Source organism: Panthera pardus, unplaced genomic scaffold (genome assembly GCF_024362965.1).
Source record: "Panthera pardus isolate Hobbes unplaced genomic scaffold, ASM2436296v1 HiC_scaffold_24, whole genome shotgun sequence".
NCBI classification, from domain to species: Eukaryota; Metazoa; Chordata; class Mammalia; order Carnivora; family Felidae; genus Panthera; species Panthera pardus.
In genome coordinates, this window is record NW_026526810.1 from 108,296,799 (window position 1) to 108,323,856 (window position 27,058).

General features: G+C 45.9%; 1 protein-coding gene and 1 long non-coding RNA gene across 2 annotated transcripts in view; one reads left to right on the forward strand and one right to left on the reverse strand.

Moving 5' to 3' along the window:
• The window catches only part of MAP3K9 (mitogen-activated protein kinase kinase kinase 9), a 75,792-nt gene extending 66,393 nt beyond the window's left edge, over positions 1 to 9,399 (reverse strand). The window contains exons 1-2 of the mRNA XM_019451377.2: positions 8,643 to 9,399; positions 1,196 to 1,609 (exon numbers count right to left, since the gene is read on the reverse strand). Of these exons, the coding sequence (XP_019306922.1) occupies positions 1,196 to 1,609; positions 8,643 to 9,042 (814 nt within the window). The 5' untranslated portion in view covers positions 9,043 to 9,399. The remainder of the gene's footprint in view (positions 1 to 1,195; positions 1,610 to 8,642) is intronic.
• Positions 9,400 to 9,670: 271 nt separating this feature from the next.
• On the forward strand, positions 9,671 to 21,834 carry LOC109268228 (uncharacterized). Its single transcript, XR_002080526.2, has 4 exons — positions 9,671 to 9,801; positions 10,726 to 10,781; positions 20,010 to 20,088; positions 21,516 to 21,834. It is a non-coding gene; the product is annotated as an uncharacterized LOC109268228 (long non-coding RNA).
• Positions 21,835 to 27,058: the final 5,224 nt, after the last annotated feature.

Sequence of the window (27,058 nt, forward strand, 5' to 3'; positions counted from 1 at the left end):
TTATTTTTGAGACAGAGAGAGACAGAGCATGAATGGGGGAGGGGCAGAGAGAGAGGGAGACACAGAATCGGAAGCAGGCTCCAGGCTCTGAGCCATCAGCCCAGAGCCCGATGCGGGGCTTGAACTCACGGACCGCGAGATCGTGACCTGAACCGAAGTTGGACATTCAACCGACTGAGCCACCCAGGCGCCCCAAAAAGTATTTTTTAAAGTAAACAGATTCACAGTAGTATTAACAGAAAAATAAACCACATCTGGAACAGCTCAGAACAAAGTCTGAAGGATTTCTGGGCTCAATGCTGAAGAAGACAGAGAGCAAAGTTCCAGGGACCCACACCAGTCTCCAAAACCCTAACTCCTTCCTCTCTGGACAGGATGCTCAAAGTGATTTATATACCATTTAACAAATTTTATCCTCTACACCACACAGTTCAGGCAAGAGAGAGCACGAATCACCACACAAAAGCAGCATAGTCCCAGCACCTGCCGATTCTGCCAAGGAGACTGGTTTCTACCAACTTACCATGTAATTATGTCTAACACTTGCTTTACAATCCAGTTTATGGATTCTGGATGTTTAATAAACAGTTACTACTCAGTTCCCTGCTATTAAACACTAGGTAGTTACAACAATTAATTAATAATACCCGTAGGCTATCAGGAGTCCATAATACTACCAGCTGGTCATGCTCTCCCGGTTGACATTATCATCTGGATCGGCCTCGCAGCTCAAAGAACATGCTTCTTTTTCCTTATGGCCCCTTCCCTAGTGGGTACCTCAAATTGGGGTGCTCAGGCAGAATGCATGCAGGCAATATATATTTGCATTACCTGCTGTTCCTCCAAAGGGGAAAACCCCTTTTGTAATTACAGACACACTTCCCTCAAGTGGAAAAATAAAGCTATGTACATATGTGGATTTTTGCATAGCATATCAGGATTATACACTGCCAACCTTGCCTGCTAGTATGAGCTCAAAATTATCCCAACCCCCTGAGCTGCCTCATTCTTCTTTTCCTATACCAATTTTTCCTGGCACTCATTGTACCCCTACATCTCAACTTAAGGATGGGATGGTTTTAAGCAAGGAATTTCACTGCCCACTGAGATTCCATTAGGAATCCACTCCCACCAAGCCATGGACTGAGTATAAAAAGTGTTCTTGAGCCCTCCAGCCCCACCTCTTCATACTCACTGTTACTGGACTTAAGGTCGCGGTGGATGATGGGGACAATTGCCTCATCATGTAAGTAGTTCATCCCTCTGGCAATCTGCACAGCCCAGTTCACCAGGATGTCCGGGGGAATCCTTTTCCCAGATAACACTCTATTCAAAGGCCCTCCACGTGCAAACTCCATGACCAAGCAGAGGTTGGGTTCCTTCAGACACACACCCCTAAGGGCAATGATGTTGGGGTGCTTCAGCATGGCAAAGAGCTTGGCCTCCTGGCGAACATTCTCTATGGTTTGGCTGATGTCCTCATCGGGGTCGTGGCGAGCTGCTTTCACGGCAACCTCATCCCCTATCCAGAAAGCACGATAGACCTTCCCAAAGCCCCCGATGCCAATAATCTCTTCCAGGGTTAGCTCCGCAAAATCAATCTCTAACACTGAGAAAGAAAAGAAAAAAAGAAGTCAAAAACATTCTGAAAACACCCTTGAATCACCCATTTACCTGGAGGGTTAACATCAAGTTGTCTGTTCACTTGGCTTTTTTGTCTCCCCACTGTAAGGAAAACTCCAAAAGGGCAGGAAATGTTAACCTCTTGCATTATTCTTAATGACTAGCACATAGCAGGCATTCAACAAATATTCATGTAATAATTTCTATTTGGGACATCATACAGAATGTCATACCAAGACAAACCATTTTAACTAAAGGGAACACAGAAGGAGATCGTTTTACTGTGTACTAGATGAGGAGAAGCGTACAACCCAGTGACAAGGCAGCCACACAACAACCAAACCACGGTGTGAAAAGAACCTTTAGAGCAGTATAATCAGATCAGGAAAAACACCAACTCCCACTGCAGGACAAGGATTAAGAGGGTGAGTGGGAAGGATTCTCAGGGAAAGCAACATTGGGAATGCACCCTAAAGAATGAGTCTGCTAGAGGGGAGCACCTGGCTGGCTCTGTCAGTAGAACATGCAACTCGTGACCTCGGGGTTATGAGTTTGAGCCCCATACTGGGTGTAGAGATCACTTAAAAATAAAATCTTAGAAAATGAGTGGGAGGGATCCCATCAGGCAGTGAAGATCAGGGGTAGGAGAAGGACAATCCAAGCAAAGGGAAGGTCACGAGTAAGAACATGGGGCATGAGAGTATATGGCATATTAAGAACTGTAGGGAGTCCAGTATGGCTGCATTAGATGCATTAGGATACAAAATGAGGCTCAAAGTGTTGTTGGGGTCACCTAGGCTGTGAAATGTTTTAAAAGTCATTCTGAGAGGCTTGAACTTCACACTGTGAATGATAGGACTAGTGCATTTTTAAGTAGAGGAGTGCTTTTAGACTGGGACTTAGAAAGGACATCGACTCTGGCAGCCATGGGGACTATAACCTGGCGGATGGGGAGCCTACTGCAAAAAGGTACCACTAAGGAGGCCACTGAAGTAACCCAGGCATGCAAACACCAAGGTCTGAATAGCAGCAACAGTGAAGACAGAGAGTGTGCAGTAAACTGGGAGGATATTTTCAAAACGCGGTTCTACCAGGACCTGGTGACTAGGATATGTGGGAAAGGAGCCTCCCAGGAGACATCTTACTCCAGAAGTCACCTGCTCCACAGCTCTATCCTGATTCTCCCAGTACCACACCCAACCACTCATCTTCTTTCCAATGCAGAGTTTGAATCTAGGGTACCTGATTATATCTTCTGCTCTGTTTGGAAAGGCTTCCATGGATAGATAATAATAGCTATCAGTGATTATAAATCTTGAGCTAGATAAGGTGTTGCTATATGAGTAAAGTGCTATTTTATGTTTCTCTCATGAAAACCCTGTGCTGTGTCTTCTCAGTTTGTCTTTACCTGGCTGACTCATATTCAACCCTCAGGTCTCAGCTTAAACAAAATCTCCTAAGGGAACTTTTCCTAACCCTTGCCTCAATGAGGTCAGGCCCCCATCAAACATATCCATAACAGTCTCTGTTTGGCAAGACTCAGCAAGGTTTAATTACTTGTTCAGTGCCTGCTGTCCTGCTAGATTGTGAGATTCACAAGGGCAGATTCTGTCTGCTTTACTCACCACTGTACTCATCCTGCTGAACACTCAGCAGGTAAGTGATAGTCAAGTAAAATGGGGGCAAAATCTAACTCAGTAGGGACTAAACCAAACTCAGACAGACCTGAAAAGTTAAAAAAAAAAAAAATGCATTGGACCTCCTGAAACAGAGAAAATAAGGTTGCTAAAAAACAAAACAAAACAAAAAAAAAAAAAAAAGAAGAAAACAAAGATACATTCCTGAACTTTTGGCAAGATCAGAAGAGGAAATGCCCACTGCTGTTCTCTTCCTTCCTCAGCTAGCTCCAGGATGCCTCCATCTTCCACTCAGATGCTGGCAGTCCTCAAACCTCTATTCTCCCTGAATTAGAGTATTCCTAGCCTATCTAGGGCTAACATTCATTTGTAGTTTACAATGCAACTGGCAGTCTGCACAAAGGAATACAAAAAGTTATACAGAAGGTATAGCCCATCTTGAACCAAAAGTTTCAGCTGTTCAAGCTTTTCATCCCAATCTGGCACTCTTCTTGAAGAATCAATGGTGTGGCTGGTCCTGCAGACAAACAATCAACATCTACAATTCTCTACATGATCTTTCAGAGGCCCGAAAGTTAAGAACTACATTTCCCAGACTCCCTTACCGCTACTGTTCTGCTTCTGCCAATTAGATGCACAAGATAGGGAAGGTAGAAGTGAGATGGACACCATATTCTTGCTTTTCTCCTGGCAAGCATGGCTGTGGAGAAGTAGGATTTTCCTGCATGTCAGCCATTAGCTCTGGGCAGATGGAGAAAGGAATGTCGTAAGGTCAAGTGGTTGCCTAATCTCTGGACAGTAACTACAAGAGGGTGTTCCTAAGATTGACAGCTTCAATGTCACCCCCTGATTCTGTACGTTTCTAATTAGAGAAGTGGTGGCTTGCCGGGTGGGCCAGGTCTGCAATGTTCTGAGAGTTGTTCCCACAGATCCAGCTAAGAGCCCCTTCTCCCTGCCCTCCCAACATTTCTGTAAGCACTCATTTTCCTGTGCTAACTCACTTTCTGCTTAAAATAGCTTAAATGTTGCTGGGTCCTAAAATGAATCCTGATTACTAATTCTTGTCTTATCTCATTTATATGAATGAGAAAAACATGGGTATATTAAGGGGCTGTTAGAAACTCTCTTGGAAAGGAGCGCCTGGGTGGCTCTGTGGGTTGAGTGTCCGACTCTTGATTTCGGCTCAGGTCACGATCCTAGGGTCATGGGATTGAGCTCTGCACAGAGTTCTATGCTGAGCGTGGAGCCTGCTTAAGATTCTTTCCCCACCCCACCCCCGTGCACCTCTCCCTGACTTGTGTTCTCACTCATACACACACTCTCTTTCTCTCTCCATCTCAAATAAAAGAAAAAAAGAAAAAAGAAAAAGGAAACCCTCTTGGAGAAATATGTAAGTTATGTCAGGACTCTCCTTGGTCATGGAGGGAAGGAACATTCACTTTTCTTTTCTTTTTTTTTTTTTTTTTAAGATTTTATTCTTAAGTAATCTCTACGCCCAATGTGGGGCTTGAATTCATGACCCTGAGATTGAGTCGCAGGCTCTAATGAGCCAGCCAGGTACCTCAAACATTCACTTTTTCTAACAGCTTCTACACTGATGAAAAGATAGGTCTCTGCAACAAGTTGGCATTTACACATCTTATTTCCTCAACTGAATATCTGAATTTTCCTTAAGGGAATAAACTGTTCAGTATTTTGTTTTATACCCTCCCTTCTTTCCTCTGTTCTGAGGCATAGTTGTAAACACACAGGACGTGTTAAGTACTTATTTAAACGTACAAGGATTTAAAAGAAGGGATTCTGAATCAGGGTGCTGAAAGGACAGCTCCTCAAATGGCATTTCACAGAAGACGGAAAACCTCTGTGGGGAAGGGAAAGTGATAATGTCTCTCTGGTAGAACATAAACTCTCAGGTTCTTGCTAACTAGCTAAGGAAATAGTATGACCAGCCTTCAAGAAAAGTATAGAGCACAGCTTGCAAGCAGATAGAAGACAGAACAGTGAGGACTGGGGGGAGGGTACTTTCTTTTCTCCTCCCTGTGAAGATTCCTTTGGGTAGGAACTAGACCTTCACTGCAGCTGAGAGAATGTGGGGCTCTCCTTTCCCCCTCCAGTCAAGACCTGGTTTTAAGTAAAAATCAGGTCAAGTCACATTCAGTACATTTTTCAGTTTCTGTGGATGGATATTTTCAGGAATATCAAGAACAAAACCTTATTTCTTTCGTTTTTGCAGTCAAGATGTTATTCTCTCTCAATTGTATTCTTGGAAACTAAATGTATAGGCACATTCTGGTGGGTTTGGGCGAGTGAATGGTACACACGTGACTCATTTAAAAATCCCAAGTATGCCTGAAAATACGTTCTTATGTTTCTAGTAGATGTAAGAAAAAAATGTAAATTAGTAATAACCTTAATTTATACCCTGCTTGAAAACAGACACAATCCTCCTATAAAGAAACTGTTTGTTTTTTTTTTAAATAACCTAGGGCTATTTATCTCTCATGATGATAAATTTGGAACTGTACATTTTTCCTCTTTCGCTAAAAAAAAAAAAAGATGAATGAGTTCCTAGGTTATTTGTATTTGTCAGCTCCATGGAAAGCTAAACTTTCATATCTACATTGGTGGGGATAACTGCACTATGTAAATATTAGATGATTTCTAGTATCACTATTTTTTTAAAATTTGTCACAAGGTTTGGTAACTTCCCCTCTTTTGTTTTGAATGAAGTTTCAAACAAAATTTTCAGTTTGAAAAGCAATATTTGAAACTAAAACTGAACATTATTACTTAACTGAGTGTCTGCTGTTCTTAATCTAATGTCACAATTCATGCCTCAAAGGAGAAATTCAAAAGGGTAACTGGGGAAAAGCTGTCAGTGGCTCAATTTTATTCCAAGTCTTTGGAGACAAGGTTGCCAATCACCTTTATTTTCTGAGTGACACTAACTGAACTGGTGGACGCAGGAGACCCATCAGAGCACCTGTTAGCAACTTCCCATGTTCACTTTACCAAAGCACTGCACTGAAATGATGTATTTACATCACCAATCTCCCTCAGGCATGACTTACAAGCACCTCCTTATCTTATTATTTCTTTATCTCTTGGTATTTAACACAGTATCCATCTTTCACAAGGCACTCTAATTGGTTTTTGGATGAAATTAAACTTTCTGAATTATCAAGAATTAATCCCATTCAAGTTCAGAACTCGTGGTGAGACTAAATAAGTTACCAGGACCTTCAAAAATCATGTTCTTCAAGTCAGTTCTTTTAAGAAGCACAAAGTACTCCCTACTTTCTCATCATCTGAATTCTACATACAGGAATCTAGTCTACCCAAGGTAACTTTTGTTACATTAAAGATTAAGTCCTGGCTCTGTGCTGTCAGTTCAGAGCCTGGAGCTTGCTTAGGATTCTGTCTCTCTCTCTCTCTCTCTCTCTCTCTGCCCCTCCCCCACTCATGCTCTGTCTCTATCAAAAAATGAAGAAAGGATAAAAAAATTTTTTTTTAAGATTAAGTCCTGGGCACCTAATGGAGGAGCTGCTAATGTAGCACACTGTGGACACATCTGGTGTTCTGCAGATGAGTTCTTCCAGCCCAAGTCATATTCACTCTTGACTGCTCGATAGCTGGAAGTACAGACATTAAAGAAACTGAGTCCCTGCTCAGGAGCCTCACATAGCTCTCCTACTCTGACATTAGCTGTAAAAAAAAAAAAAAAAAAAAAAATCACAAGAAGTCCCCCACAAAGAAACTCACAATTTGACTTCTGTTTAAAACTACACTGTGTCTAATATGCCAGGCCGTTCTTCCAATATCTCTTCCAATATGTGACCATGTTCACCTTCAACACTATTTCAGACCCGTATGCTAGGACCCTTAGCCTACACCTTCCCAGTACTACAGGCAAAAAGATTTAACAGTCAGAAACAATTTAAAGTCATTTGTCCCCTCCAGGCTTTATATAGATCAAATTGTAGAAACACGAAGTTTTAAATTGAATGAGAGGGAGATAAAAACAAAGGGAACTAAGGATTTGAACATCAATTTGATAGTCAAAACACCAATAAAAAAGGAGAACAGAAAAATAAGGAAAGAGGTTGTGACTTTCATATTAAGTGATGTTATTTTATAAACATCTTAAATAAAGTAACACAATTCTTCAGGTGAAAATAAGTTATAGCACCAGAAAGATAAATGGTTTGTTTGTTTCAGAAAGATAAATGTTACGAATGAAATTTAAAAATTCGATGCCTGAAGTTGGCCCTTGGAATGATTTTTTTAATTGACTAAAATGCAAAGTATACAAAATCTGGAATAAACAATAATAAATATGTGTTAACAAAACCTGTATTAGCAAGAAAGAAATTATGAGAACCCTCAAATATAAAACAGTGTAAACTGCACAGAAGATATTTACATCTTTCTTCTAAAACCACCTAGCAGAACTGATTAAGGGATTCTAATGGCAATTTAAGTCCTTTAAAACAAAACAAAACAAAACAAAACAAAACAAAACAAAACAGGGAATTTTATTGCAGGGTGTGGAACAGGGGGCTCCTGGGAAACTGATGAAAACCAGGACACTGGAAGAAAGGCCCTGGGAGGGACCCGTGGGCATGGTCCGCTTGAGATTTGGCAAATACCAAATATAGGCAAGGATCTAGGATGAGAAGAAAGGAGAAACGTATTATGTGAACAGCCTGGGTGTCAAGAGACTGGGATTTAGCCACTCTCACGGGGGAAGATCTTTTTCCCTCTCTAATCATTTCTCACCCCATCACCTGCTTCTCCACACACTAGACCCTTCTCAGTGAGACTCCTAAAGGTACAACTTCTGAGATACATGATTGCGATCCAAGAAATAGGCAAGACGTTTCAAAGACACTTCCGACCCGAGTTCACACAGGCTTCCGGGACTTGAGAGCCGGCCCAGCCAGCCCTGCGGGAGACACCCCCATCTGCTCCCTAGCAAATGCCTTGAAGGGGCGGGGACAGGCGGCAGAAGAGGTCAGGAAGGTCCCTGATTTGGGGACTAAGGTTAGGACAGAAACTACCAGCTGGCCTGAAATCCTTCCACAGTTGGGGGGACCGGGGAGTGGGAAATGGGGAGATTCTCACGCTGGGGCTTCAGGATGTGGAAAGCAGACGCTGCCGCTGAGGTGGTCAGATGAAGGTTAAGGAGCCCGAGCGCCTGAGGTTCCAAGCAAGGCCTGCGGCATCTCTACCTTACCCATCGCACCCACCAAAGCCCCTACAGCGCGAGCGCGCGCGCACACACCCACCCGCGGGTCAATCATTCCCCACCCGTTACGAGACCACCCCTAGGCCTCCAGCCCCCCCTCCCCGCCCGGCCCCGCGGCCCCGCCTTCGCCTTACACTGAATGGGCGGGTAGCAACTGGGGTCCTCGCCGCCGTGCTGGCAACGACTGGAGAAGGCGCTGCGCGGGGTCACGTAGTTGCTGGGGAAGATGCCCACCCGCTGGTTCAGCTGCCCGGTCCACCAGCCCTCGTCGCCGGACACCTGCGAGTCCTTGGACAGCACCTCCACCACGTCGCCCAGCCGCAGGGTCAGCTCGTCCTCGCCTGCAGCCTCGTACTCGAACACCGCCGTCCAGTAGGGCAGCGGTGCTTCGGGACCCAGCTCCCCGGGGGCCGCCGCCGCCTCCTCCTCCTCTTCCTCCTCCTCCTCGGCCGCGGCCCCCGCTCCATCCTCCCCCGGCGGGGCGGCAGCGGCGGCGCTCGCCAGGCAGCCGAGAAGCGCTCTGGAGGGCTCCATGGAGCGGCCGATCCATAGGGTGCGGGGCTGCCGCCGCCCGCAGGAACCGCCGCCGCCTATTGTTCATGCGGCTCCGCAGAGCTGGGGGGACCCCCCTCCCCCGACGGCGGCCGCAGGTAGGGCCCGGGCTGGCGGGGCGGGGAGAGCCGGCTCGCTGGGGCTGGCGCGGAGCGGCGACAAGTGCGCCGAGCGCGAGTGCTCACCGCGGCATGGGGGCGCGGCGGGCCCGAGCCCCCGCCTTCGCGCTCGCCCCCCCGGGGCGGCCTGGCCACCTCCGCCGCGGGTACCTGCTCGCGCAGCCGGTGCCCGCCGCCGCCCGCTGGCCGCCGCTCCCCTTTCCGCGCCGCGCCCCGCCCCCAGCGCCGCCCGCACGCCCGGGACCACCTGACGCGGACCTGGCTCCGCCCCAGCCCTGCAGACCCGAAGGGGCGGGGCCGCCCGGCACCGGGCCCACCCCCCCCACGCCAGCCCGCCCTCCCATTGGCCGCGGCCGACCGTCCGCAGGTTCCTCCCGCCTGCCACCCGCCCGCCCCTCTCCACCCCCGGCGCCTACGTGTCCCTCCCCCGAGGCCCCGCCCCCTTTTGCGGGCTCTCATTCTCAACCCCAGGTCGACCCATTTCCCTCTCCCATTGGCCCGCGGCGGCTCCAACCATTGGTCCGCGCTACCTGTCCATTTCTTGCGAGAGTTCAACACCTCCTGGCTGGAGGAGGCTGCGGCCTCATTGGGTGCATGCGGAGGGATGGGTGGACCCAGAAAGGTAAGGCCGAGCCTCCATTCAGACCAAAAAGGCTGTAGGAGGCTGCGCCCTTTGTTTGCTGGCGTAGGGCAGGGGCCCCGTTGGCCAGCACCTGTGCTCTTGATCCTAAAGTGAGCTTTTGAGAGGGGGCAGAGGAAGAGGGCTGGGTTGTACCTCCCCGCCCAGAGCCCTTTCTTCTCTAGCTCCCTCCTGCAGTTGGGTTCTCCCCGCTCTTGGATGTGCGTCTGCCCCTGTCCAACCAGGTGGATCAGCTTCCGCTCCCAGCCCCACTCCCACCCAGGAAACCTTTAATCTCTACAAGGCCTTTAGGCCCATTGGAACGTTCTTTAGAAGCACTCTTAAAACTACAGTTCCCGCCCTTTTCACACAGTTCCCGCCTTTGTAAGAGATTCCAATCTTTTTAGAATTGGCACTTTTTAGAATTCAGAGAGAATGAATGAGAGACCACCTTACTGGGGCTTCAAACCGAGGCCGGAAAGCTCAGTTTGAAAACTATCCGTGAAGAGAGGGCTTGGCCTCTCTGAAGAGACTCGGTTTTTCTACTTTTACTCGAATGAATTGCACCTCAGATCATGCTGATCTCTAGAAATCAGATTAAGAACCAAAGTAGAATATACACACGGGCCAATGCTACAGTTCATGATCAAGGACCAACCTTTTCCTACATCTTTTTATTATCCTCCATTTCTCAAACATTAGGAAAGAGTGAGGTAAGTGGCCCCGAATACTTCCTCTTTGTTGTAATCCTATCATAGTAATGTAGATTTCCAAGGAGAAAGTTTTCTGACATTTCAAAACAAGTCAGCGCTAAAAGGTCCAGCTCAATCTCTACCAAACCGTGAACCCCTTTTCCCTGATCAGTGGCACGAGTAAATACAATTTGCTTGGCAAGAGTTGGTGCTTCACTGCGTATTTTCCGTTTAGTTTTAGCTGGAGGTTGATTGTTAGACGAGCTGGAGACAGTGGAACAATCTGTAAAGGTAATCAGGGCCGGCATCTTCAGCCCTGTCCCAACTAGCTGCATGATCGTGGGCAAGTACTTAACACTGTAGTTCAGCCTGCTCATCCTTTAAGTGAGGGGGACCAACTTGAAGATCTGTGTTCTTGTAGGCCCCACATTCTGTGGTTTTCATAAAAGTATGGCTACACTGTATACCTAGGCATCCCACACATTGGAAGTCTTGGAACTTCTGAAGAGCATCCAGGGTAGGTCTTGAGGAAGGACTTCTGAGGAAACACCATAAAACAATGTTCAGCTTCTTATCTGAACATCGGACTGGAAAAGATATGGATGAGTCCTTGAGTAAATTTGCTGGGTTTTGTTCAACCTCAAACAAACTATTCCACCTTCAAGCAGAAGAGCAGGAAAGTGGGGGCGGGGGGGGGGGGGGTAGATGTATTCGGTTTTAAAAAAAAAAGACCATAAGAAAAAAGATTTTTCTTGATAATCTTGGAGGGAAAATAAATTTTTCCTAGACACACACACACAGAGAAATAGAAACAGAAACAACTAGGAAGATAGAAAGCTGTCAGTGGTAGATCTCTTTCAAGTAGTAGGATTTTTTTTTAATTTTTTTTTAATGTTTATTCATTTTAGAGACAGAGAGAGACAGAGCATGAATGGGGGAAGGTCAGAGAGAGAGGGAGACACAGAATCCGAAATAGGCTCCAGGCTCCGAGCTGTCAGCACAGAGCCCGACGCGGGGCTCGACCGCGAGATCATGACCTGAGCCGAAGTCAGTCGCCCAACTGACTGAGCCACCCAGGTGCCCCTCAAGTAGTAGGATTTTTGACGTGGTTTTAGAGTGGTGGGCATCCGGAGCTGACGGCCAAGAAAGAATTCTTGAGACATCTTTGGTGCAAAAAGGTGATTTCATTAAAGCACGGGGACAGGACCCGTGGGCAGAAAGAGCTGCACTGGGGTTCTGATGGGTGACTGATTATATATCTTCAGGCTGGGAGGGGGTTAGGGATAGTGAAAGTCTAAGGAATTTTGGATGCAAGGTTTCCAGGACTTTGAGGGGGCTAGCTGTTGTTAGGAAAATGTTATTTATTATTGTCTAATAAAACTTTAGTCATGAGACCCTTAAGATATATATCAGTGAGGCATATGCTTGGAGGATGATTGCCAACATATATCTTGAGGGCGGCAGTAAAGATAAAGGAAGTTTCCAAAGGAATTTTTATATGTCAAAGTAGACTTACAGGATTCTGGGGGATCAGGATCACGTTAAGCTAAGATTCCCTTTTGCCTTTAGCAAAGTGTCATCGTCGAGGCAGCTGAGCTCCTAGAGGGAGATCACTCTGCCTGTCTCAAGGACTTGTCAATGGGCTGTAGGCCGTAAGGGAATTTGATTTTTCATTTGCCTGTTTCCTACATCATTATGAGTGATTGGGCAATTTTTATTGTCATTTTGTTGATTGGTAATTTTATATGTTTTACTGTAGCTTTTTTGATCTCCACTCTTCTCCCCCACCCCCACCCAGAGAAGAGGAAAAAAAAAGATCCTTGATCCCTCTCAGTAGGAAGAGTCTAACTCCTTATGTAATTTAAATCTTTAATACGTAGCATGTGTTTAGGACTTCATGAAGAGTCATTCATCAAACATTTCAAGAAGTCATTCAGTAAATATTTGTCCAATGGATAAGTGCTAGAAATTCAAATGAGGGAAGATCCTTTGGGTTAAAGTTGTGGAGCAGGGTTTCAAGGAAGACGTGGAACTAAAGCCAGTCCTGGAGGGGTAGAGGGTGGAGCAGGGAAGAACCCACACCCAGGAAAAACAGGAGAGTAAGGGCACAGCCACAGAGGCGGGAATGGAATGAGTAGGCTCGTCTGAATGGAATAAAGGATGAGAAGGAACTGAAAATAGGTTGAGACCAGATTCTAGAGAACCTTGTAATTGCTTGAATCATACTAATAATTATTTAGTTGATTATTTGTAATTATTTAATGTCCAGTTTGTTCACCATCAGGATAGAAACCCGTCTGTCTGGTTCTCTACAGTTCGCCCAGCACCTCAAGAGTGCCTAGCACATAACTGGCTCTCAGTACCTATTTGTGACTGAATGGCTACCTTGAATATCAAGCTAAGAAGCCTGGCTTCTGTTTAGCAATTAAAAGGCTATCACTGAAAGCTTTTGCACAGAGCTGTGAGGTGATGAAATGTCTCTGTCACCTAGGACCAAGAGATGAGGAATGCGTAAGGAGGTGCTTAAGGTGGGCACTGAAGGATGTATGCAGCTTGATAACGGAGACTAGAAAGCGTCGACGAGGAAATCAATGTAATAGACAGCAGTGGCACAAAATACCAGCCTGCAAAGAGGAGAGAGTGCAGAAAGGGAGTTGTGGGAAGTGAAATTGACCAACTAAAAAACGGGCAGATGGCAAAAGACTTTGAAAGCCGGGTGGAATTACCAAGATTTTACCATTGTTAAGTTCTTGAGGAGAGGTTGACAAATATCACCCAGAAAAGGACCATTTGCTCCACCATACTGAAAAGTATAGCATAAAGCGGGGAGAGAATAATAGCGATCAGCGATGCAAGTTGGCACCAGACTTCTGTCAGATCATGATTTATCCTGGCTCTGTTCATTAAAAACTGTGCAACTTTGCGCAAGGTGCCTGTCTGAGCCTCAGTTTCCTCATTGTTAAATAGGTATAACAATAGAAACTCCTTTTTCTAGAAGCTTATAGGATTAAATGAGACCAGTCATACAAAAGCTCTCAGCATGCTGCTTAGCGCCCACTAAATATTCAGCATGTTTACTTCCTTCTTTGCTCCACTCATCACCCTCAGAAACAGCCTTTCATCACACCCAAGGAAACTGCAGAGGCTTCCTTACTGGGAGTTCAACTATGGTTTTTCTGTCTAAAAAAGAGAAGGGAGGCAAAAGGAAGGAGAAGAGAGAAGGGAGGAAGGATGGGAGAAAAGAAGGAAGGGAGGACGGATGGAGGTAGGGAGTAAACAGAAGGGGAACAAAAGCAGACTGATGGTTAAGTCTGGGGCCTTGGACTCTGACAGAATCGGAATCCATACTCACTGTTTGCCATTAGGCAAGTTAATCTCCCAGTGTCGCAGATCCCTCTTTAGGAAAGTGGGGATGATAATACTTCTCTCGGGGCACCTGGGTGGCTCTATACATTGAGCGTCTGACTCTTGATTTCAGCTCAGGTCATGATTTCACAGTTTGTGGGACTGAGCCCCACAATCTGTGCTGTCTGTGGTGACAGCACAGAGCCTGCTTGGGATTCTCTCTCTTCCTCTCTCTTTCTGCCCCTCCACCCGCACTCTCTTCTCTCTCAAAAAAAAAAAAAAAAAAAAAAAAAAAAAAAAAAAATTTAAAAAATGTAAGATGTACTTATTTGCTGATCAAAGAACTATGTTATTATAAATGATTATGAAAACATTTAATGATGTGGAAATGTGCTTAATATAATGATAAATGAAAAATGAGTGAAAAAAAAAACCCTTTATACTGTTAAAAACATGACAGCAGACCCCAAATGGAGTCACTTATGCTAAGCCCTGTGTCACCAAGTTGAGACTTATTTACAGTTTCGGTCTCTCCCAGAAATGGAGTCTTAATCTGGTCAATGCGAATCACCCAGTCAGCACTCGTGAGGTCTTCTGCCTGATAGACACTGGCCATGCCCTAAAGGAAAGTGATTTTGCTATAACCAATCCACTTGTTGTCCAATTAACTTCCTTGTTTCTGCTTCTTCCACCTGTAAAAGTCTTCCATTTTGCACAGCTCCCGAGAGCTCCTTTCTGTCTGCGAGGTGGGATGCTACCCAATTCATGAATCATTGGATAAAGCCAATAAGATCTGTAAAACCTACTCGGGTTGAATTTTGTTTTTTAACAATACAACGTGATCACAAATGTGTGTGTGCACGTGCATTTGCATAGTATCAACATCTTTAGTTATTTCTGAGCTGCGTGGTGGGATGTGGGTAACTTGTATTGCCTTCACTTTGCTTTTCTTTATTTTCCAGGCAGCCAAAATAACCATGTAACACTTTTGTAATTAGAATAAAGACCCACAAAATCTTTTTTTTTTTTTTTTTTTTTTTTTTTTTTGTAATCTGAAGTAAATTTCAAGCCAAAAGCACTATTGTTAGTTGGAGAGAGGGTAGAGGAGGGGAAAAACTAGAACCCAAGGATGACTGTAATAATGATGTTAATAACAACAGTGACAATGGCTACTATGAATTTAGGGCTGACTGTGTGCCATGCACTGTTCACAATCTGTTTTATTTGTCAGAGTCTTTAACGGCTGTTTCAAGCAAACAAAAAGGTCCTAGAATATAAACAGTCCAGTACTTCCCTAGCCTTCCTACCTCCTGGAGGGAACATTCTTGGTTATGTGCAGACAGGTACGTGGCTACTTACTTTTAGAACTAATTTAGGATAGCTATGGCCTCACCTAACACTGGCATAGACTTCTTTTGTTTTACAGCTTTTCAGCTTGTTCTTTAAATCACACTGGTGACAAAGATTTAGCTGAAATTTCCACTCTCCGTTTTGCTTTTGAGATTTATGCCGTCTTATCTAAAAAAAAAATCCATTTAATGATTTCTGTTATTTGTTATTGAAACAAACCAGAGAGACGTGATGAATGAGCAGCTCTCACAATTGTCCATGAAAAATGTATTTTACGACAGGTGGGCTATTTAGTCACAGGCTTGGCACAGCAACACCCTCTTAGAGATGGTGGTAGACAACTGTGCCACCGTGTGGTATTGAGGGGTATGGAGGCAAATTTTTTCTTTTTCTTTTTTTTAATGACTTTAATACTTTTACACTTTAAGTGCGGAAAGTAACCTTACTGGCCACTGGGTGGAGCTCTCTCTATTTGTTGTGGAAACTAAGACCCAGACAAGTGTTCTCCACCTGGGCTTGAAGGCTTGAACCCAAATCTTCAGACCCTTTGTTGCCAAACAGCTACTTCCAGCTCTAGATGTTCACCCAAGGATGTCTTCATGTCAACTTCGGGGAAGTTCAGAGCCATCTAGTGCCGACTCAGTCTTACATCCAAGGAAACCGAAGCCTAGAGAGGCTAAATGACTTGCTAAAGGATCCACAGCTAATGTTGTGTCCCTTGTTTATTATTCCATTCGCTCATTTACTCACCAAATATTTAGACATGTGCCTACTATGTGTCAGGTGCTGTTCAAGGCACTGGAGATACAATAGTGAGCAAAATAGACAAAAATCCCTTCATACATCTTATCTTCTAACGGGGGAAACAGACAAACAAGATAAACAATCAAAATAATATGTAGTATTAAAGAGGAATCAATGCTAAGAAGAAGAAAAGGTGGGGTGGGGAGTGGGGGGAGAGGGGTCACATTTCAGAGTGACCAGACTAGGTCGCTTTCACAAGGTGCCTTTTGAAATAAAGATCTGAAGGAACTGAGAAAAACAGCCATACTGATATGGGAGGAGAACATTCAGGCAGAGGAAACAACCTAGCAGGAGGGAGAATTTCAGGCTAGGAGGAGGTAGGAGATAGAGGTCATGGGGGAGCCAGATCATGTGGGACTTTCAGGTCAAAGAAGGACCTGGGCTTTTACTTTGAGTGACATGGGAGCCACTTGGGGGTTTTCAGCAGAGGAGTGGTGTGGTCTGACTCAGGACAGAAGCACCAGGGCTTCCAGGCTCACAGTGGGCTGCAGAAAACAAGGGCGGAGACAGACAAGGAGGCTCTTCAGTGATCCTGGCAAGTGATTACGGCAGGTTGGGACAAGGGAGGTGACAGTGGTATGGTAAAAGGTGGCCCCACACTAACCAAAGAGGCAGCGTCCCCAACCCCTGACCCTCTCCTTTTCCTGCCACACGAGATTATTTTATTAAAAAGCTCAAAGGAGGGGTGCCTGGGTGGCTCAGTCGATTAAGCGTCCAACTTCGGCTCAGGTCGTGATCTCGCAGTTTGTGAGTTCAAGCCCCATGTCAGGCTCTGTGCTGACAGCTCGGACAGAGCCTGGAGCCTGCTTTCGATTCTGTGTCTCCCCCTCTCTCTGCCCTGCCCCAGCTCATTCTCTGTCTCTCTCTGTCTCTCAAAAATGAATAAATGTGGAAAAATTAAAAAAAAAAAACTCAAAGGAAATAAAAAAGAAGGTGGCCCCAATTTTAAAATCAATCTAGCTTTGCTGATGGGTCAGAACGGGTATGAAAGAGGAATCAAGGATGACACCAAGGGGTCTTTGGCCTGAGCAGATAGGAGCATAGCATTGTCATTACTGGAGATTGGGAGCAGCACCTCAGCAGTGTGCTGTTAGACCTACCGAGCGTGAGGTCACTCCTCCATACCCCAGGGGATAGGTCAGGTGGGCAGTCCATTACATATGTCTGGAGTTCAGCCAAGGATCATTAAATGGTAACAGTCACTCAATAAAAACATCACTTCCATAAGGTGACTAGGGAAAAAAAAAACAAAAAACGGGGCGCCTGGGTGGCTCAGTCGGTTAAATGTCTAACTCTTGATTTTGACTCATGTCATGATCTCAGGGTCTTGGGATCGAGCCCTATGTCAGGGCTCTGCACTGAGAATGCAGCCTGCTTGAGATTCTCTCTCCCTGTCTTTCTGCCCCTCTCCCTTGCATGCTAAATAAAATAGAATAGAATAGAATAAAATAATAAAACAAAACAAAATAAGGGTACCATAATGACTAGAAAACCTCCAGGCCCAAATTATACAATACTTCCTATTTTAGCATTGGGCTTTCCAGATCTCTACCCAAAGAAACTTCTTAAAATGGCTCTGCTTTGCGTAGTTGACAGCTGTTAACCTTTTGCTCACAGACATGAGACACGAGTCTCCTGACACCTGTTAGGCCTTTAGGAGGATGGTTGCGTGTTTCCTGGGTTAAGGGATGAAGCCTGCGTGAGGTCAGCAGGAGCCCCAGAGGGTGGCCCCGCCAGGCCTGTGAAACATGAGGAAAGCTATCCTGTGCTTCCTGTTTTACTAAAGGTAGAGGAGATCCCAGTGTCAGGACTTCCCTTCCTTTGCTTCCTTGGGTTTCATTGTGCACCGGTCAGGTGCGGTTGCTTGCAGCTGTGTGGTCTGTTTCTTTGCTATTGTATTACCTGCCCTTGACACGCCCACAATAGCTCTGTACATGGGAGGACTGACATTCCTTATTTTGCGTCGTCTCCTCTCTTGGAGACAAGGGCAAGGGTGGCAGAGTGACTGAGCGCTTCTTGAGTACCAGGCAGTAGTTTAGGAGCTGATCCACATGCCCTCACTTAGTATACAAAGACCAGATGTGCCACTGATTGTAATAACAACTGACCTTCAAACAGTGGTTTGCAGTTCCAAAGACACTTCTATGGAGGCACCTGGGTGGCTCAGTCGGTGAGCATCGGTCATGAGCTCATGGTTTGTGAGTTCGAGCCCCGCGTCAGGCTCTGTGCTGACAGCTCAGAGCCTGGAGCCTGCTTCAGATTTTGTCTCTCTCTCTCTCTGCCCTTCCCCCGCTTGTGCTCTGTCTGAATCCCACTTCTGCTATGACTCGCTGTGTGGTCTGGGACAATTTACTTAAATTCTCTGTTAAGCCTCTTTCTTCAACTGCAAAATGGGGATAAAAAAATCATACCTATTTCCTAAAGTGGTTTTTTTTTTTTAAAGTTTATTTATTTTGAGGGGAGGAGGGGCAGAGAGAGGGAGAGAAAGAATCTGAAGCAGGCTTTGCACTGTGAGCACAGAGCCTGACGTGGGGCTCGATTCCACAAACTGTGAGATCATAACCTGAGCCGAGATATAGGGTCGGATGCTTAACCAACTGAGCCACCCAGGTGCCCCCTTAAAGTGTTTTCTTAAGAGCTTCGCTGAGGTATAATCAATACAAAAAGAACTACACACATTCAATGTGTACAGTTTAAAAATTTTTTTTTAAATGTTTATTCATTTTTTGAGAGGCAGAGAGAGACAGAGCATGAGTGGGGGAGGAACAGAGACAGAGAGAGACACAGAATCCGAAGCAGGCTCCAGGCTCTGAACTGAGAGCACAGAGCCCGACGGGGGGCTCGAACTCACAAACCGTGAGATCACGACCTGAGCCGAAGTCGGACGCTCCACCGACTGAGCCACCCAGGTGCCCCTCAATGTGTACAGTTTTATGATTTCAGATACATGCAAACATCCGAGGCCTAAAGTGGTTTCAAGGATTAAGTGAGGTGATACACGGGTAGCACTAAAAACAATGCCTGGAACATAATGATCCCTCAATTAAGGCAGAAATGATTACATTACCTCTTTGGGCCCTCAAAAACTTCCTGTCAGTTGGAAAGTCTTTTTAGCCAAGGCTCAAGAGGCTCAGAGAGGCTATTCAATGTGATAATGCGGTAGTAAGGAGCAGCACTGGACCCCCTTCGATTCCCAGGCTTTTTCCCCACTCGGAATCGATTCCTCCAAGAGTGTTGGTTCTGTGTTACACAAACCAAACTTTCCCACCACATCTCCTGGTGTCCACCGGCTTTGTCCTTGTGAAAGGACACACGGGGGTTGCAGGGGGGTGATGGCAAAATGAACTCGGCTTCTCAGGCCCATCAGCCTGTCAGGCCTGTGCCAAGCACTTCTTGGGCATTTTCCGCTTCATCTTCACCAAAAAAACCATACCCTGCGTACTTTCAATAACCCCTTTGTATAAAAAGTGGGCCCCACAGCCATTAAGTGACAGGAGCGGTACCAGTTGGAGCAGAACCCAAGATCTGCCCAGGTTTACCCACAGGAAGCCTTCCATCAGGAGTTTATCTCTGTGCAAAATTCACTGCACTGGAGAGACTCCCTTTTAGGACTCAGAAGGGACTGGGGTGGGGAGGCAGATGGGACGTGCCCAACGTTGACCCCTGGGGCAGCCCACTCAGCCTTCATCGCTGCTTCTCTTTCTTCCTCCCAAACACAGAGGGCTGGGGCCAGGTTGACCACCTCCCCCCTCCACTTCAGAGGCAACGTAGCCTCTCCCTCAGAGAATTCCCAGTTCTGACCCAGTGTGGACTTAATCCCATGCCCTGTTACCATTTCTGACGGGGCACTTGCAGCCCTCTCTCCAGCCCCCCAGCCGCCTGCCTAAGGGTTAGGCGTCTGCAGTTACCTCTTGCCTCTTGACACGGAAGTTCCCATGCTCCACTTCTGGGCCTCTGGCATGTTATGAGTAGAAGTTTTCTCTCATGCTGAAATGGAACCATTTCCCCATTCATATGCAGGCTGGATGTGGAAGAATAGAAAACCTCTGAAGAGGACACCGGGGTGGTTCAGTCGGCGTCCCACTTGATCTCACGGTTGGTGAGTTTGAGCCCCGCATCGGGCTCTCTGCTGTCAGCACAAAGCCAGCTTCAGATCCTCTGTCCCCCTCTGTGTGCCCCTCCCCTGCTTGCACTTTCTCAAAAGACAACCTCTGAGGGCTTGGCCTGAGCTTTGGTTTTGACGTGAGGAGCCTGGTGTCTTTTTTTCCCTCCCTTTCTCCAGCCTCCCTTCCTTCCAACCTACTTACATTCCTCCCTCTCTCCCCTCCGTCCCCTCTTCCTTCCCTCTTCCCCGGCTCCCTCCCTTCCTCCCTTTAAAGAGAATGGTGCTCTCCAAGCTGGGCTGCAGGTGCGCCAGGGGCAGAATTGCAACAGACAGCTTGAGCAAGCACTGAAGATCTTGCTACTCCTACCTGAAGCAGCCTCCTTGCTAAACTGGGCGAGCTAGGTTCCCAAAGAGCACTTTGCACACTTCAGGTGTCTTTGGTTTAGGGCGTGGATTTGGCTAGGTGTGACTGGTCTGCTCCTAATTTAAGCCGCTGGTTGTAAATATAGGTCTTAGTGCCTATTAATAACCCACAGTCAGCACACTTGTCTCCTGTTACTCCAATTACTGCAACCGTGACCCCCTGTCTTCCCTGCCTCCCCCCTGCCCCACAGCTCAACATGCACAGGCTGAGCCATCCGGGTACCTCGTGAGCTGTAGCTGGGCCTGCCGTGTGGCCGTTCAGTATATCTCCCTTTCTCTCTTCGGAGCCATGACACTAAGTCACTAATAGGGGTAGGTGAGAAGGAAAGAGGAAAATAAAATAATATCGATTTATTCCAATAAATCTTGAAACCCTTAAACTTATACTCCTGGGCTCCTTCCCATCATTAGCTAGGGCAACAGTGGTCCTGGTTCTCAGAGCTCCCAAGGTCTGTGGTTTGGATAAGGAGCCTTTCCACTGGGTAGGATTGCCACAGGTGCTGAATCCACTAAAAGCCACGGAAGTTTCTCTTTTTGTCTGTGAAGTCTCCAGCGCCCCCATTCTGTTTGCTCCCTCCTGTCGGCTTCTTTCCTTTTTATAACTTGTTGCCAAAAAAGAACTTGAAACTTGAGGTATAAATAAATAGTTCCACAAGTATTACCTGAAATGGGGATTTGAAACTTAAGAGGAACCAAAAGAAGCATCTTGCTAGAGGAAAACAAGAACTCTAGGAGAGGGGCACCTGGGTGGCTCAGTCAGTTGAGTGTCCAGCTCTTGATTTCAGCTCAGGTCATGATCCCAGGGTTGTGGGATCGAGCCTTGCGTCGGGATCTGCGCTGCGCATGGAGCTTGCTTAAGATCCCCTCTCTTTCTCCCTCTGCCCTTTGCACTTGCCCTCTCTCCCTAAAAATAAAAAATAAAAATAAAAAAGAACTCTAGGAGAAACTGTCCTGGGTTCTATATCCTTAGTTACCAACTGGCCCTCTCTAGCCCACAGCTTCCTCTTCCATAAAACGGGGATGCCAATCCATACCTACCTTGGTGTAGAGGACGACACCAGATTGTTTCTCAAGATCTCTTCCAGCTCGGGAGAAACAGAGCTTAACAGATGAATGGCTGCTACCAGCAAGCTGGGGAAAAGGAATCTAGAGCCTGTGATTTCCAAGAGCCTTTGTGGTTGGTGCCCCTGAAACCAGACTGCCAAGTGTGGCCTGTGCAGCATGAATATGAGGCCCTGACAGTATCTGACAATACTAATATCATCCTCAGGCCCTTTTGTAATTCAATCACCTCATAATTAACCTGTTATAATTCCACTGCTTCCTGTAGACATCGCTTCCTCTGCCTAGAGAATTCCTTTAAGACCTAGCTCCAAAGCTCTGCACGCTGCGAACCCTTTCCTGACTATCCTAAAGACACACAGGTGGCTTCCTCTCTGGGAAGGACTGACCCGTAGGACTGACCCACACTCAGAGCCCCCAGCACTTTGCACTGCCATCTGCTCCCCATCCTGGATCATCAGGCCTTTGAGAGAAAGGACTTGGCCTCTTCATCTTTGTGGGCACAGTTCTTATATGTCTTCCTTGAAGGGAGAGAGATAATAGTGCTTATATAACTATCTCCTATCTATAAAGAGGTGGGACGATGGGCACAAAGGGGTGAAGTGACTTGCCCAGGTCAGTTGGATAATTGGCGTAACAGGAAGATCCAACCCAGTTCGGAGACCATAAAACCCTCGTAGGTATCCCTTACTGCTTCCTGTCATGTAGTAGAAAGCTTCCCAACATGGTACTGTCCTCCTCAGCTTCTTTCTCCTTTTTCTCCCATCAAGTTCAAGTTCAAATGTCAGACAGCTAAAATAGCTGAGTCAAGGGGCACCTGGGTGGCTCAGTCAGGTAAGCGACAGACTCTTGGTTTCCACTCAAATCATGATCTTATAGTTCATGAGATCAAGCCCCACACTGGGCTCTGTGCAGTGCGGAGCCTGCTTGGGATTCTCTCTCTCTCCCTCTCTCTCTCTGCCCTTCTTGTGTTCTTTCTCTCTCTTTCAAAATAAAGAAATAAACTTTAAAAATAAAATACAATAGCCGAGTCAAGTCCCAAGGAAATGATAGTTTTAATAACCTTCCTTCTTTTCTTGTTTGTCTACCTCCTCTGACAAAGACCCTTTCTGGAGAGCTGAGGCTGTTCTGGAGGCCTCTAACGTCAGAGTCTTGGCCCTTTGCCTTAAGGTATGATCTTTCTAAGCTGCTACATGACCCTCTTGCCCAGTTGGCAACCTAGTGTAAGCCACAGCATAACTGGGGACTCTTGAGGGCTCATCTGCATTATAATACTCTGCACCTCAATTTTCTTATCTGTAAAAATAGACATTCAACTGGTTGAGCATCAATTAGATGCCACCATGTATGGAGCCCAGAGCTAGGCATTACAGATATAGATGCAAAGATAAAGAGAATATGGTCTCTGCCTTCAATAAATATAAAGTCAAGTGGGAAAGGCAAGAATTGAAAAACAGATACCATGGCAGAGTCAAAAAAAGTAGATATGAAAGAAATACTCTTACCTGATTATGCCTACCTCATACAGTTAGGCAAAGAATTAAGTATTCTTCAAGTATTCTTAAAGCGCTCTAGAAATAATAAGCAAATATTACACTATTTGGCTTCTGTACGAGACACCAGTTGGGTTGTCTGCTCACATCCCCCTTCCTTTCCAAGAACTGCTCTCATAGCCAAATTCATCATGTAATGGTACTCCCTCCCCCCACCCCACCTCCACCAAGAATCATTGGCCATCTTGGTTGATTGAGTCAGGGGCAGACCCCTGGCCCAATCTGGGCCACGTAGAGTCAGTCCCTGCTCTGGGTTTGGAATGGAAATGAAAGTCACGTTTCTGTCACCCTGGGCTTTGAGAGGAAAAGATACAAATCCTGGAGGCATGGAGAGCTATTTACTGGCAAGGTAGACTGAAAATTAAAGAATGCCAAACTTCTGGAAGAGTGGAGCAGAGGCTTAGAGAGGAGGGAAGACAGGGCTGGAGGCTTCCTGATATTCAGGACTAGGTTCATCTCTGACCCTGCCTGCCCGAAATGATACCCCAGCAAGGACCATCTTTTGCTGAATATAACTCTGATGGGCTTTAGTCACTTGCAATGGAAAGATACATAATTAAGCAGTTTCTAAACGAATTCAACTCAGCTAATGTTGAATAGAAGTCCCCCCTTAGCCTGTGTAAGAGTTGTATCATTCATTTATTCAGTCAGTTAATGAATATGATTGAATGTCAAATATAACAAGCCTCATAATGAGAAGAAAGAGGGGCACCTGGGTGGCTCAGTTGGTTAAATGTCTGACTTCTGATTTCTGCTCAAGTCATGATCTCACAGTTCATTGAGTTCAAGCCCCACATCAGGCTCTGTGCTGACAATGTGGAGCCTGCTTTGGATTCTCTTTCGTTCCCTCTCTGCCCCTCCCCTGCTCTCTGTCTCTGTCTCTCTCTCTTTTTCTCTCAAAATAAATAAACTTTAACGAAGGAGAAGGAAGGGGGAGGGGGAGGAGGAGGAGAAGAGGAGGAAGAAGAAAGAGTTGGGTGTATCCTCTATGATATAAACTACCACTGGGTGTCAGCCAGCCCTCAGAGCTCCCGAAATTATCCAGTTGTGCCCTGGGAACATGTAGTGTTGCCTGAACTTGCTGTCACTTGCAGATATCCCTGAGTTTTGGAGCCTTGGACACTATGATGTTTGTCTGCCCCTCCCCTCCCCCTTCTGGTAGCATCCACTAGACCCCACTCCTACCACACAGTTGTTAATCACAGGACCCATCCCTTGATCATAGGGTAGACATAGGACCAAAGCTGGCAATCAGAATCCCTTCCCGGGAAATCTGAATTTTGAGCTGGGACAAATCCAGAGGGTCATTCACAGTGGTATTCCATAGGAAAGATCCCCAGGTGCCTTGCTGAGCTCAGTAAGCTCACTCCCTGAACTCAGTTGTTCAGTGTGTTCCTTTAAAGCTCTAGCCACTCCAGTATCCTTCACTCAGAACATATCTTTTGAACTAAATTAGCCAATCAGTTATTTATAACCAGAGTCTTGGCACATTTCCTTTTAAGATAAAAGCTCATGGATGAGTGAAGAAAAGACAAGGAAAGGGAAGGTGAGAGAGGAACGTTGCATTGTATCCCATACCCAAGGCTACAGCCCAAGCCTAGATCCTATTTTTAAGACCGTTTAATGAATCTATATTTACCATGAGGTTTTTTTTTATTTATGGAAATCTACACATGTCATTTGGCTGAAGGCTCAAGCTTATTTCAGGAAAGCAAGTCTGTCATTTCTCCAAAACCCCTGTTAGCTCCTTCCACACCTGTTTTCCATTCTGCCAAGCCTCCTAGTGCTCATTTCCAAAGCAAAGAATAAGGATCAGGACCCAGATTCCAGAGCAGGTTACCAGTGATGCTTGAAGAAACAGGCCTGTGTTTTTTGTCATAAATGTTCTTTTTTTTTTTTTAAGTTTGTTTATTTAGTTAATAATCTCCACACCCAATGTGAGGCTTGAATTCACGACCCCCAGATCAAGAGTCGCATGCTCTTTCCACTGAGCAAGCCAGGTGCCCTGTCGTAAATGTTCTTATTGGACATTCTGTATTCTCGTTAGTCAACATAGATCCCTCATGAAAATGCATTCCTTATCTCACAAAAGTTGTCTTCCAAAGTAAGACTCATAGAATCCCTAATTGACCATTAACCCAACTCCTTTATTTTACAGACTGGGAAACTCAGAAACAGGGAAAGTAAATGGCATGCTCCAATAACATGGTGCTAACCAACAGCAGATCTAAGAAAGAACTCAGGTCTTACAGAGTGGTACAGATCCTTTTCACTACTTGATGCCTCCTTCCATGGTACAATTCCTTTTCTTTAAGAATAAGTATTTTCTTAATCTCTCTATATAAATATTTCATTGGGCAATAAATAATTGACAAAGAATCTGGATACAGAAACCCTGAAGTGTTCGCCTCCACTACTATGTGAGACCTATAAATTATGCAAATTATGTCACTAAGGATATAGAATCCAAACAGCACGATCTGAACACGTCCAACTCTTAAGTATAATGTAAACAAAGTAAGTTACCTGGTATGTACGTATGTATGTATTTTAACTCCTCCAAGTGACTCAATTACACGGTAGACTTAGAACCAAGGACAGAGGGGGCACCTAGGTGGCTCAGTCGGTTAAGCATCTGACTTAGTCTCAGGTCATGACCTCATGGCTCATGAGTTCTAGCCCCGCATCAGGCTCTCAGCTGTCAGCGCAGAGCCTGCTTTAGATCCTCTGTCCCCCTCTCTCTCTGCCCCTTCCCTGCTCATTCACTCTCTCTCTCAAAAATAAATAAATAAATAAATAATTTTTAAAGAGAAAGAACTAAGGAAAGAAAACTACAAGCTTGATTTGGCCAGGAGGTGTTTGGGGGGACTGCTCAGAGGTGGTGAGTTCCCCATCACAAGAGGTCAAGCAGGGTCTGGGCAAACAACCGTTGGTCAGGGATAGAGCATCCCGACTATTTCATAAGCAACAGAACCTCCCCAGGGGGTTCTCAAAACAGACCTTGCTGGGCCCCACCGCAGAGTTTCCGATTCAGGAAGTCTGGGAGGGGGCTTGAAGCTTTGCATTTCTAACCGGTACCAGTTACTGCCAATCCCGCTCATCCAGGACCACGCTTTGAGACCCACTGTGGGAAATGGGAATTCAAAAGTCACCGACATGAGCCACTTCACTCCATTTAAGCTTCACAAAGCAAGGTCACATTTCTCTTGAATGTCCTATCAGACAGCTTGAGTCCAGTTTTGCCATGTGAGACTGGGGCTACCTTTGGTGATAGCCCTAAATCCTACGCAGGCTTCTCTGCACTCACCTTGAAGCTGGGACATAGCTGCAGAGCACCTCAAGTACCCCTAGTTCTTTAGGATCAGCTGCCAGAGATGCGGCATCAGACTCACTCCTGGGACACGATATCCAATGGGACAAGCTACGATAGTCTCAAGACAAAGCACCAGTTCTCACTCATTCCGAGTGCCTCAGGAGGGAAAGCCAGACAACCTGCCATGGCTGCCTACGTGACCACGATTGAAAAGGGACATCTTGCACAGCCCTGTGCCATCCTTGTCTCCACCTGTGAATGCACATAACCAACATTTATTGACCTTTCACCCTGTGTCAAGTATTGTTCGAAGCAAGTTACATGCATCTTCCGCGTAATCCTTGTAAGGACCCTCTAGGTAATATTGGTAGGACTGGGGCTTGAACCTGGAGACTTGAGCTCTGCACCCCACACTCTTCATCAGAGAGACAATAGTTGTCAGAGTATAAGGGATAGAGGAAGAGGTTGTCTCTTCTCGCACTGGTACACTAGGCCAGAGCTTTAACCTCTGGCTGTTGGCACGGTGTTGCCACACCTCTAAGGGCCCAGCCTCCTGAAGTTTCATCTGTGTGTTTCACACGTACTCACAGTTATTGTTTCCAAAGCTCAGAGT